This window comes from Micromesistius poutassou (genome assembly GCF_964030765.1).
Source record: "Micromesistius poutassou genome assembly, chromosome: 15".
Lineage (NCBI taxonomy): Eukaryota > Metazoa > Chordata > Actinopteri > Gadiformes > Gadidae > Micromesistius > Micromesistius poutassou.
This window is the reverse complement of record NC_140285.1, coordinates 10,864,884-10,877,383: the sequence shown is the minus strand read 5'-3', so window position 1 is coordinate 10,877,383 and position 12,500 is coordinate 10,864,884. Positions and strand designations below refer to the sequence as shown.

Below are 12,500 nucleotides of genomic sequence, written 5' to 3'. Positions count from 1 at the left end.
CTGCCCATCCTCCTCCTCCTCCACTACATCGCAGTCAGGAATTACCAAGGAAACCGCTGGAGCCGTTTCATCTGCACTCCTTTCCCAAGGTAGGAGACACCTGGATCAATACTGTCCATTTAAACATTGGTTCATTGGAATAGTGGCAAATTGAAATATGTGATTCTCAATCGTACCAGCAGGTGGCACTGCCTCCAAACGTTGCAGAACAAACTAGCACTGATTGCTCACTTGCCTTCATTATATAGCTTGAATTATGAGCCTATATTATTCAAATTATATATATTTTGGCCATGAAGAACTTGCACGGCTATTGTAATTTATATATTTTTTTTCATCTCTGTCAACAATGTTTTCAAAAACAACTGTGAAAATATATATGTTATAATTTATAAAATCCTCAAGAATGTGTGTGTCTGTGTTTGTGTGTGTGTTTGAGTGTGTGTGTGTTTCTGTGTGTGTGTGTGTGTGTGTGCGTGTGCGTGTGTGTGTGTATGCATTCTGAAGTCTAGCTGACTATAAATCACTCTCACTGTGCAGAAGGAATACTAATAATATATATACTAATAAGGAATAACAATCGTTTTTTAAACACATACTGTATGTTGGCATTGGCAATGATGGGGCGGTGATTATAAGGTCGCAATTTTAGGAATCAATTTAATTTGTTTTTAAGCCAACAAATTTGCACAATTCAGTTTATGCAATACAACACACACACACACAAACCCACTTAGGAGGTGAAACAAGAACAGTGACGATTAAGCAAACACAGCAAATAAAGGCTTCCACAGCCCACACATTTCAGGACAAATATTAACAGAAGACACACATACATACACACACATACACATGCTTTAACCCCCCAGACACAGACATACACACAATCACACACGAACACACACACACACACACACACACACACACACAAACAAACACAAGCCCACGCACAACACACACAAATACACACAGATCCACGTACACCCCATCCCACACACACACGCATGCACGCACACACACGCGCACACACACGCACACACACACACACACACACACACACACACACACACACACACACCTCCACACACACACCTACATACACACAGCACATCGACCGCAATAGAATAGCGGTCTCTTCAGTTCCCCTTCTTCGCTCTGTCACCGTGACTCAATGCCGCGCTGCCCTGTGTCTGACTTGTTTGTTGTGGATCATGTGTTTGTTGTGACTCATTGTCATATCCCTCACGACGGATGCACCAACCCCCTGTCGTCTCCTGGCCCCCCCCCCCCCCCTCCCCAGGAGGCCGTCTTCATTGGCAACGGGGAGCAGTACATCTGGAAGCCCCCCGAGGACCACGACATCATCACCCTGCACGCGCCCCCACACCTGCCAGAAACGAGGAAGACAGGACAGCCACCGGCGCCCACCGCAAAGGAGGTATCTTCACAGTATATATAAACACTAGGGAGAGGGGAGGGGGGAGGGGGGAGGGGGGGGGGGGCGGGGGGAGGTCCCAGACAGACAGACAGGCAGACAGGCAGACTTGATTTGTATTCGTGGCGCTGATAGGTCCGTGGTCAGCGGTTTGAGCCGGCCATTCATCTTAGCCCCCGTGACCTGTCGGGCCAGGTGTCTGGATACAGCGCAGGAGGCAGGGGACACACCGGCCCCTCCTCCACTCCCTGTGAACCCTGACCCCGACCCAACCCCCCCCCCCCACCCCCCCCCCCCCCCCCTCCCTTTCCCTTACATCCACAGCCACCACCACCATCTTTCTGTCCCTCCTCCACTCCCTGTGAACTCTGACCCCAACTCCCCTTCCCCCGCCCGCGCCTTTCCCTTACAACCGACACCATCAAGACCGTCTGACAGTCTGTCTGTCTGTCTTGTCTAGAGCGCCGCGGCGCCCGGACAGATCAGTGCGTACAGTCACGTTTTTTTTTTTGCAGCAAAGCACAGACAAAGCGTTGAATGTATTGCTTCATGTGTATCGCTTGGAAACGAGCGGTCCTGTGTAAATAATTAGCCGGACATTACATTATGCAAAAAGACTAAATGCACCGTCCACGGACACACGTGCGTCCTTGGTCTCTCAGTGTGGTTCGTCCTGCCCCTGGGTCTGAGCCCTGTGGCTCTACCGCTGTGGGAGTGCAGAGGAAGGGTTAACTGTCCACGGGCTGACTCCGCCTCCGTAAATCAAACCGCTCACAGCTGGCCTCCATTGCACTCCACATTCTCCCTCCAGCTCAAGTTCTGCCTGGCGTTCCTGCTCACTCTTTGCTCACTGTCTCTCTCTCTTTCTCTACCTCTCTCTCTCTCTCTCTCTCTCTCTCTCTCTCTCTCTCTCTCTCTCTCTCTCTCTCTCTCTCTTTCTCTCGCTCCCGCTCTCTCTCTCTGCCTTTCTCTCTCTCTTTCGTTCTCTGTGCTCTTGCTCTATACGTGTTCATTTGTGTGTAAAGCTCCTTTTGGACAACGGTTGCCACTCGTTGCCATTATCTCTCGACCGTTACACAGTCACTCCAGTATAACCATAAAACTAGCCAGTTTGCGGCGACAAAGTGAACAAACAAAAGAAAAAAACTCCCTCCCACGTAAAAAAAAAAAAAACAACCTCCTCGCCTTCCACACACCCCCACGGCAACTCCTCCAATGCTGTAAGTAGGCGCTGTCCCTCCCTGGCCAATCACACGACTCCATAGACACCGACTGCTCGTTGCTGACCGCCCCGCCCCTCCCCCCCCGCCACCCACCCCCAGAGAGCAGACATGTTGCCGGGCGGCTTTTTCCACTCATGTCGTCGATTACACGCATATTCGTCGCCGTCGTCGCAGGTTTCCGAGGTAATCTGGTCTGCGGGTTGAACTATCATTTGACATCCTGAACCCTCTCCCCCCCCCCCTCTCTCTCCCCCCTCCCCCGCGTGCTACATTCAGAGTGACAGCGGAACGTCGCTGGGGAGCGAGGGGGGGGGCGGGGCGGGAGAGTGGCGGCAGATATGGTGGGTGGGTCGGGGTGGGGGGGCGGAGCCGGGACAGCACACAATGCGCAGGCTTCCTCAACAGCTGCAGCCCCGGGTTTTTGGAATCCACCTCATCTTGTGACTTCCTTCCTCTGCTGCAGCAGTAGGCTGCAAAACACTGCGTGCGCACACACACGCTCAAGCACACACGCTCAAACACACACGTACGCTCGCACACCCCCCAAATACACACACACACACACACACACACACACACACACAAATGCATACACACACACAGCCAGACTCTTTGTTTATCTGAAAAGGTCGCACAAGAGATTTGTGGGGGCAGTTTATAAGTGTGGCTTGATGTTTGCCGGAGAGAGAGAGAGACAGCGAGAGAGAGAGAAACAGAGAGAGACAGCGAGACAGAGAGAGAGAGAGAGAGAGACAGAGACAGAGACAGAGACAGAGAGAGATTTGCACGGCCAGCGTTTTTTTCAGCAGCAGAAGAGCAGAGCAGTTGGTAATGAACACGCAAGATAAACATGACCAATTTCCCATGATCCTTTGCACACGGGCTTCCCATATGGAATTTTGACACAAATACCAGAGGTCGCCGTGTCGCCCGGGGTGAATTCTCCACGAGACCTCGCACATACCTCCTAGGTACGAGTGTTAACCGTCCAATAGTGATGAGAGCTTTACTGAAACCAATGCACAGGTCTGTCCACACACACACACACACACACACACACACAGACAAACCCACACATCACAACCGTGCTGCACGGACACTAATAAAGTTCAAGTCCATAATCTTACTCCATAATCTCAGGTTTAATTTCACGCCAAATAAGTAAAGCATCACATTTCATTCGCATCTATAATAGGATTTGTTTTATGGGAGGTGGATGTCACTCAGATCTCATACCCTGCTGCTCTGGGACCGGCGCTGGCGGTGGGAGTGGTGACAATTTAACTGGTCTTTCCAGTATTCGCCACAGTGACCTGAACGGGCTGATAACAGCGTTTACTTTGTCTTATCCTGCTCTGTCAAAGTAGGTCAGGTTACAGAGCAAGCTCTGTCCACACATGCTGTGTGAACATGTTTCTGCACACACACAAACACACACACACACACACATACAGAGACACACACACACACACACGTGGACGTTTCCACACAGATACACGCACAAACCGGTGCCTCCTCTCTCTTTTATTCACCAACACTGTTTTGTTTTTTAAGGTGGTAACTGTTAAGCTGGATTGTGAAGTTTGCTTGAAGTTTATTGGCTTCTTTATACGACATTCTCAGTCTAAGTGGATTAGTCATGTAGCTCAATATTAACAGCACCATACTCCAGTTTCTAAGTTGACCCTCTCCTTGTGTTTGTGTGTGTGTGTGTGTGTGTATTCATGTTTGTGTGTTCATGTTCTGGTGTGTGTGTGTGTGTGTGTGTGCGCGCGTGTGTGTGTGTGCGCGTGCGTGCGCGTGTGTGATCATGTGCTGGTGTGTGCGTGCGCGCACGTGTGTGTGTGTGTGTGTTAGATAGCAGACACCTACTCCACGGTGTGCAAACCGACGAAGAAGAAGGCCCCGGGGGACTACAACGGCGCCAAGACCCTCCCGCGCTCGTTCCGCGGGGACAGCGGGAGGGGGGGCAACGGGTGCAGCCGGGGCCGCGGCGTCCAGGCCCAGGCCCGCTCCCACGAGGACCCCTGCTACCAGCCCTCGGGGATGGGCGGGGACAGGTCCTGGTCGGCCTGCGTGGCCGCCGCCGCGCCCGTCGCCCCCCTTCCGGCCGCCGCCGCCGCCGCCGCCGCCACTGCGGACCCCCACGCCGACTCCACCTACGGCAACATCGAGCCCCAGCGCAAGCGGGAGCCGCCGGCCGCCAGCGCCAGCCCCGCGGGCGGCAGCGCCACCCTGAAGAGGAAGAAGCCCGTTCCCACGCCCGTACCGCAGCCGCCGCTTGCGCCGCCTGTGCCGAAGAAGCCGGCGAGCTCGGGGTCCCCCGCCCCGCCGCCGCGGGCGCCGCCGGGCGGCGAGAACTTCTACGAGAGCATCAGCGAGGTGAAGCCGGGCGGCGGTGGTGGCGGCGGCGGCGGCGGCGGCGGCGGCGGTGGTGGTGGTGGCGGCGGCGGCGGCAGCAGCGGCGGCAGCTCCGGGACCACCACCATCTTCACCTTCAACGACGGGATGGAGATGTACGTGACGGGACTGTAGCGGGGCCGGTAGCGCGGGGGGGGAGGGTAGGGAGGGAGGGAGGGAGGGGAGAGAGGGAGGGCGAAGGAATACGTGTTCCTATAAAACTGTCGGGGCTCACTTTTTATTAACGGGCCCCGATTACATTTTCATGCCGTGCCGTTGACCTTGAGCGACTGGTCAAACAGACCAAAAAAAAAAAAGAACAAAAATACGATGGTACTTTTTCTTTGGGGGGTTGTTGATGATTTCCGTTTCAAAACAGGGTCCTATTTCAGGTTTGGACTTTGCTTGTTTGCTTTGCACCACAGAACCAGCCTAAGTCAAGTTTCAACAGAAATGGACCAAAATACGATCTGACACAGGAGAAACCTGCCCTGTAACATCTTCCTCGTCCGCACATCGTACCAGACACCGCCCGTACCTGTTTGTGTATCGTTTTTTATTATATATTTATTTTTTTGTATGACTATGTTACGCCCCAAAAAGAGCACACGTTGTGTACAAAAACATACACTCCGAAAATGTAACACAAAGAAAAGAAACGTGCATGAAAATACAAGACCTGACCCAACAATCGATGCTGGTCGCATCAGGGATTGCAGACTCTGAGCAGGAGCAGTACAATCATAACATCGTCCACACACGCACACACACACACACACACACACACACACACACACACACACACACACACGCACACACACACATGCACATACACACACTCCATAGACATTTCAATGTACAGGAGCTTATGTAATTTAAACAGATGGACGGTGCAGATATTTGCTGTGCTTAGCTCTCCCTAAGCAAACATCCCCAACAGGTTCTCTGTCATCACTGGCCCGTTGCCGGGCAGACTGTGTCTCTCTGCTCCATCCTACCCAAGGACGTAGGCACTGGGTCTTGTTTGAATAGCGAATGACAAGCTCCTGTACCTACTGCACGATGACCAGGTCACTGATACCAATACACCACCACCCGACATGGGCAATATTTGGCAATTGGTAAAGATCAAGCCTTTCTGATAACCTGGCTATGCCCTAGGTCATTAGAAATGGCAGAATAAACCATGGACATACCAAAGTTGTACTGCTTCACAAGATGACCGCACACACATCTAGTGCCACACATTCGTTCGGCAGAGATGGGCAAAACAATGTGAGGTTTGACGACTGAGGGGATTTCTGGAGATGTGTCCTCAGAGGACACTGGTTGGACAACTGATTGCACTTAACTTACTGAGATGAAACTGAGTGTTTGCTGAATGCCAGGACAAAATTAGCATCAACAACACAGTTATAATAATAACAATAATAGCATACTTGACTTGCAGTCCATGATTTAATCTCTAACTGCAAACACTTGATTTTATAACCAAAACGAGACTGAATGAGTAGGGCCCTTGACAGATGCAGGTATGAGTGGCTAATGGCTGCAGGACACAGTACTGTTTGTAGGGCATCTTGCAGAGCACAACTGGTAGATAGGTAGCCATAGCTGGGATAAGAGTCGTGGTCTGAGTAGCGACCGGTGAAAAAAGGATTAAATCAATGGTGCAGGCCTAAAGAAAATCACCAGCGAACCCTATTTGGAAAGCACAGCCCTTGCCTTCTGACCCTGATACTTCTCCCGCCTCTGCTCTGAGTTCTGGTTCAGTGTAAACACTTTCTTTCCTTTTTTTGCCATGGCGCTTTGAAAAAAAATAAAGAATGGAGGGAAACGGAAAAAAAACAGTTGTAGAGGCGGGGAGTGCTGGGAGTTGAAGTGGGCCATGGATGACTTGCAAGCTGAGAGATGAAAAGAAATGATATATATATATATATATATATATATACACATATATATTCTTCAGCGGTGAAGTAGAAAAGACCCATAATAAGATATAAACAGATTGAGAAAGAAAAAAAGTTTCCTGAAATCTATAAATGGTACTACGTGAAGTAAAATTAAAAAAAGTATATGTAAAATAAATACATATCTAAATGCACTCTGTATTTTCCTAATGCACTGTTTATTTTTCCGTACCTATTGTTGCCGTTGTTTGGATAGCTCATGCCACTGCCATGAAACTGTTAATTTTTTTGTTGTCGGTGCAATTATTTCTGCTTGAAGAAAATACATTGCATGCTTTAACACGTGGACATGAAAATATCAAGAATATTGTGATACCTACTTGATCTTTTGTTGTTTTTATCTCTTCTACTGTGTTGTTTTGTCACCATCATTCAATTCTCCAGTGTAATTAAAATAGATGATGGAAAAAAGGGAAAGATATTGGAAAATATATATTGAGGGAGAGATGGAGAGAGAGAGGGAAAGAGAAAGGCAGGGGATGCTCAGAGTAGTTGCTTGCCTGGGTGTAGAAGGGGCTAAGGGGAGGGAGAGAGAGAGGATGGGAGAAGGAGAGGATGAGTACAGCCTGCATATGGACAAAGGCCCAGATGCACCTCCCCATTTACATCCGTGTGCATGCATTCTCATGTGCCTACACACACACACACACACATGGCAACCACTGCTGGTTGGCTGTTTTTGAAAAAAAGGAATAAAGCATCAACAGCATACTGGTGCTTGGTCATCTCCCCCCCCCCCCCCCCTCCGCCTTTTCCAGGTCTGTCCATCCTCTAATAATAATAATAGCCCTCTTTCTTCTCTCTGCCCCTCCCCATGGTCCTTCTGCTCCGTACCGCTGCACAGTGACAGGGAGGGCCTCCTGTATAGTGGCCGTCTCTGGGGGACTCGGAGGCAGTTATACTGGGGGCTATGGCGGGAATAGCGGGCCGCTGGCCAGTTCAACCCCAGGCTAATATCACCGATGCATCAATTACCCGACTAAGGAGAAAAATAAAAATGCTAACCGCTAAAGATGTTTCAGAAGCACTTGGTTCAGCCGTCCCTTAGACTGCCATTACTGGATTCCTATCCGTCACAGTCGTTGTAATACATTGGACCAAGGCAGATATGAATAGCACACATGAAAATAATAGTAGCCTATGACACGTGTAAAATATTGCTTTTCTGATGTTGACAATGTTCTGATGTAACACACAGTTTACAGTATATTTGGTATAAAAAACGTGGCTATAACACATTGTATTTTGTGGATACATCATATTTCAGGCTTTCCATGCGGATGCAGATATTGTTGTATTCAGACATTATTAGAAAGATACTGCTGTGACAGCTCTAATGTTGTATGTTCCTAAAGCACAGGGTTTATTTAAAAATAATAATTATAATTATAATAATACAAAATATTGTGTGACAGTGCATATATGCAAAAGATTGTAATGTTTTATATTAACCTTCATAAAATATCAAAGTGAGTTTTTACTTTTTTAATAAAGTGGCACATTTAAAAATGAGTATTTATTTCTATCACATTTATTTGGAAAATGGTCATTATGGACGTTTGTCAATAAGCACACACAGGCATAGTAAGGCCTAGGCATTCAACAAAGGGAAAACTGGACATTGGGGAAACAAACTAGAGGCTATGTCAAAGTTGTTTTACCTTGCCAAAACACATTCATTTACTAAACAACTTAGTCGATGGTTATCTGCACATTTGCAGGTGTAAATATGTCACAGAAGTACATTACTAAAGCTTTAAAGGCCTACAATACAATTCAAACAGTGGATAAACGCCCATATAACCAATTTCAGTTTAATGTAACGGTAACACTTAACCGGGTAAGGGTACATTGGTTAACCATTTATTAACATTAGTTAATGCAGTAATTAGCACTATATCGTATGTATAGGGGTTCGGCTAAGGTGAGGAGATTTAGGGCAGGATGTACTGAATTGTCACACTTGCACTGGCCTATTAGATATCCGTGTTGTGGGTTAGGGTTTGGGTTAGGTATAGGAAACATTAAATATATGTATTCACTGTATTCACTATTCTACTTAGTTAACATGAACACCATTAGTTAACACAAACACAACTAGAAAACATGAGCATTAGTACATTTTTTGTAGTAATTAGCTAATGTTTATTACTGCATTAACTAATATTAATTAACGGTTAATTATTATGTTCCTACCCTTATTGTAAAGTGTGTTACCAATGTACCAAATGTGGAAGTGTGCAAGGCTACTTAAACATGAGTACGTCATTAGACATTATGTAATCGTATAATCGTTGCAATACAAGCCACACTGTGGTTTAACGATGGGTATCGCGCTATTGCACATGGACGAGGGCTTGTCATTTCGTTCCTAGTTCAGGCCTACTAGTAGCAGCCCTGAAAACCCGACAGGCACCGGCCGGTAAAACTGAACGACACACCCACATTTTACAGAGAAAAAATGGGATTGACAGAAGCAAACCATCCAATCCGCTGTCTCCTTTCGGTGGACGCGTGCCAAAGTAGAATGTTTATGTGTACAGCGGACCAATGGGAATGAATTGGAGGGGGCGTGGCCTTCTTTTGGAGGAAAGAGGCAAAAACAATCTTTTATCCTCTTGACCGGGCGGCTTCTTGGATATCCTGGGTGGTGGTGGTGTTGGAAAACTTTATGTAGAGTAGAATATATCATACAAGGACCTATATCAATAGCCTCGAGACAATCCTGATAAATGTATTTCATTTCCATTTGCACTAAATTCTCTAGAAAGCAGTTTTTCTTTCTTTAGAGCCACCTGTCCTGCCTAAAATATGAATTCCAAACGTGTTGTGGACGCGGCCGCGGTGGGATTAAGGGTCGGCGGAGCGCCGAAACACGGCGATTTCAGCTGCCGCGGAGACTACTCGGTTGTGTGCGACGCGAGTGTCGCCGCGGTGGAGAGCGGTCTCCTGCCGGCGGTGTTCACCCGCAAGACCGACATGGGATCCGTGCTGTACACACTGGTAGTGGACAGTGGTTCTGTGGCAGAGGGAAGAAAAGCCAATGGATTGTCTTCCGGAGGAGAAATGTTGCAGGGCATGGAGAAAGTAAGTGCTGCTTTGACCGTGTTGGATATGTGCGCAATAGTCGGTGGATCGGCCTGGAGTTAGTGTGCCATATATAAAGCTGCGCGCTCGTCCGCTATTCAGTCAAACTTATTCGCCTTTAACCCTCGTTTCATATTTGGCAAAACGTTGAACGCGTAAAAGCCACATTTATACCATATGACATGTGTGTTGTGTTCTTTTCACTTTGAAATATGTGCATAATCTATTCCCGGCCGGTGTTTCTGTCAACAACCGTTTGAAAGAATAAATAAAACGCACTATTAAATGGCGACTGATACTAACTGCAAAGTTTAGTGCAGATGGAAAGGGGCAGGGACTTCAAACTGAGAGACTTTCCCCTCCCCCATAGATACAGGGGGAGGCATCTAGCAAAGGGAGGACTAAAGTTCCGAAAAAGTAGTTCTGCATTTGACTATACATAATTTATAAAAAGGAATAGGCCCTGGCGCTGAAATACATTACCACTGTCAATCTCCTCCATCAGCAAACCGACAAACACATACAGATTCTAGAACAGGAATCAAACTTAAAAAAACAAAATATTGTCTTCCTTAAAAAGGAAAGGGCCTGATGATTTTGACTCAAGATGGACTTGAAAAAGTGTGGTTTTTCTGGTTTCCTCATGCAGCAAAAAATAGGGATGTACGGATACCACTTTTTCTTTTTACTGTCGGCCTGAAAACTGATTCCTTGTTCTAAACTTAACACAATGACACCACGTTTCACAATGTACCCACAAAACCCCATTTAAGCCTGGTACATTACTTGCTGTTGTCGACCATGCACTCTGATACAAATCCAAATACACTCTAGTTCGACAATACACGGTGGTTGATCCTTCTTTCTCCAAATCTTTCTCTCAGGTTGCTCTGAGTGGCCCGAAGGACCAAAGAGAAGCCGGTTCCACAGGGATCCTGAAGAGGGCCAGCCCCACTCACTGCCCAACCCACTGCCCCACCGTACACAGGCAGCTGCCAGACGGCCTCATGCTCCTGGACATCAGGAACCCAGGGAAACGGGTGGAATTGGCCAACGGTATCCACGTGGCGGCTCACGGGCAGATAGTGTCACCCGCGGAGGGCCAGTCGCTTCCCTCGTCCTACATCCCTGTCCCGCGGCACAGGTAATGACAGCTTTATTACCGCCACACAATCTCCCAGCTGTACATAGGCCTCCGTCAGGACTCTTTCCGATGCTCAGTTGTTGACTGACTCTACGGTAAACAACTGGCGCAACATGCCCATGATTGAGAAAAAGCAGACCTCACATCTGAGTTATAGCCATGTATATTTTAACTGCACTGTGGCACGCAACCCCTGATCATTTCTATCCTGGGAGTAAATATGTATATACTGTATGTATATATAAATATATATATATATATATATATATATATATATATATATTTAATAAATCCATGTTTCCAGAACAAATGTGTGGATAGAAATGGAGATCATCTCATTGGCTGGAGAGGTACAGTGGTTTGGATATGAATGGTGAGGGGGCGTGTGGGTCAACCGGCCACATGTTCTGCTTTTCCCTCCAGGGCTGCTCTGAAATATGCCGGAGAGAGCCAGGACTCAAGAATAGCACAAGGATTGCAGGATTGCTCAATATGTAGAAAAAAATAAGTCAAGCGAGAGAGAGACACAGAGAAAGAGAGAGAGAGTGAGAGAGAGACATACTGGTTGCACTCATAATCGTGCACATTAATCACTCTGAGGTGCTTATATAGGGCTGCTACACTCAGCAAGCTTTGGGCGTGTCCATATTGATCAGATCCTTCCAATTGTTTTTAAAGCCTAAATGCTTTCAACCTTTGACCTTTTCGCCTCTGCCCGGCCCTGGCCTAGTGGATGCTGGACAAGGGCTTAAGGTCAAGCAGAACAGGCTTTTTGTGCTCCTGTGTGTGTGTGTGTGTGTGTGTGTGTGTGTGTGTGTGTGTGTGTGTGTGTGTGTGTGCGAGCACCCTTGTGTGAGCGTATGTGCGTTCGTGTGTGTGTGTGTGTGTGTGTGTGTGTGTACGTGCGTGTGTTTGTCCATGGTTTAATTTGCAGCCCGTATGTTTCTCTCTTAGGGACTGTTTTTCCCTCCATAGTGATATCGACCAATGAAAACACCACACACAGCCAGCAAGAATGGTAGCCTATGCTAGGCTGAAGCCTTGTGCGTTGATAAGTGATTATGTAACCCATGGGTCTGGGAGAGGCTCCAGGCGCTGCATGCGCACTCTGTCCTTCATTTTATTTGCAGCTTTTGGTGGCTGGTGTTTATCTTTGTGTATGTGTGTGGGGGAGCAAGATAGAGAGAGAGGCAGAGAGAGAGCGAGCTGGGTTGTATATTAACTAAATGCCCTGTGGAAAT

General features: G+C 47.7%; 3 protein-coding genes across 4 annotated transcripts in view; all 3 read left to right on the top strand.

Annotated features, from left to right (window-relative positions):
• The window catches only part of LOC311359958 (uncharacterized protein), a 36,709-nt gene extending 28,183 nt beyond the window's left edge, over window positions 1–8,526 (top strand). For both annotated transcript variants that reach the window (XM_084480022.1, XM_084480021.1), the window contains exons 7-9: window positions 1–89; window positions 1,301–1,438; window positions 4,516–8,526. The exon at window positions 1–89 is cut by the window's left edge and continues 79 nt beyond it. In XM_084480022.1, coding sequence (XP_084336148.1) covers window positions 1–89; window positions 1,301–1,438; window positions 4,516–5,193 — 905 coding nt within the window. In that variant the 3' untranslated portion in view covers window positions 5,194–8,526. The remainder of the gene's footprint in view (window positions 90–1,300; window positions 1,439–4,515) is intronic.
• Window positions 8,527–9,657: 1,131 nt separating this feature from the next.
• LOC311359960 (uncharacterized protein) lies at window positions 9,658–11,298 on the top strand. Its single transcript, XM_084480024.1, has 2 exons — window positions 9,658–10,115; window positions 11,000–11,298. Exons 1-2 carry the CDS (start codon window positions 9,840–9,842, stop codon window positions 11,261–11,263), a joined length of 540 nt encoding a protein of 179 aa, XP_084336150.1. The 5' UTR covers window positions 9,658–9,839; the 3' UTR covers window positions 11,264–11,298.
• A 1,031-nt stretch (window positions 11,299–12,329) lies between these two features.
• LOC311359796 (uncharacterized protein) overlaps window positions 12,330–12,500 on the top strand; it is a gene marked incomplete at both ends in the record, with an annotated part of 4,105 nt that continues 3,934 nt past the window's right edge. The window contains one exon of the mRNA XM_084479832.1: window positions 12,330–12,333. Coding sequence (XP_084335958.1) covers window positions 12,330–12,333 — 4 coding nt within the window. The remainder of the gene's footprint in view (window positions 12,334–12,500) is intronic.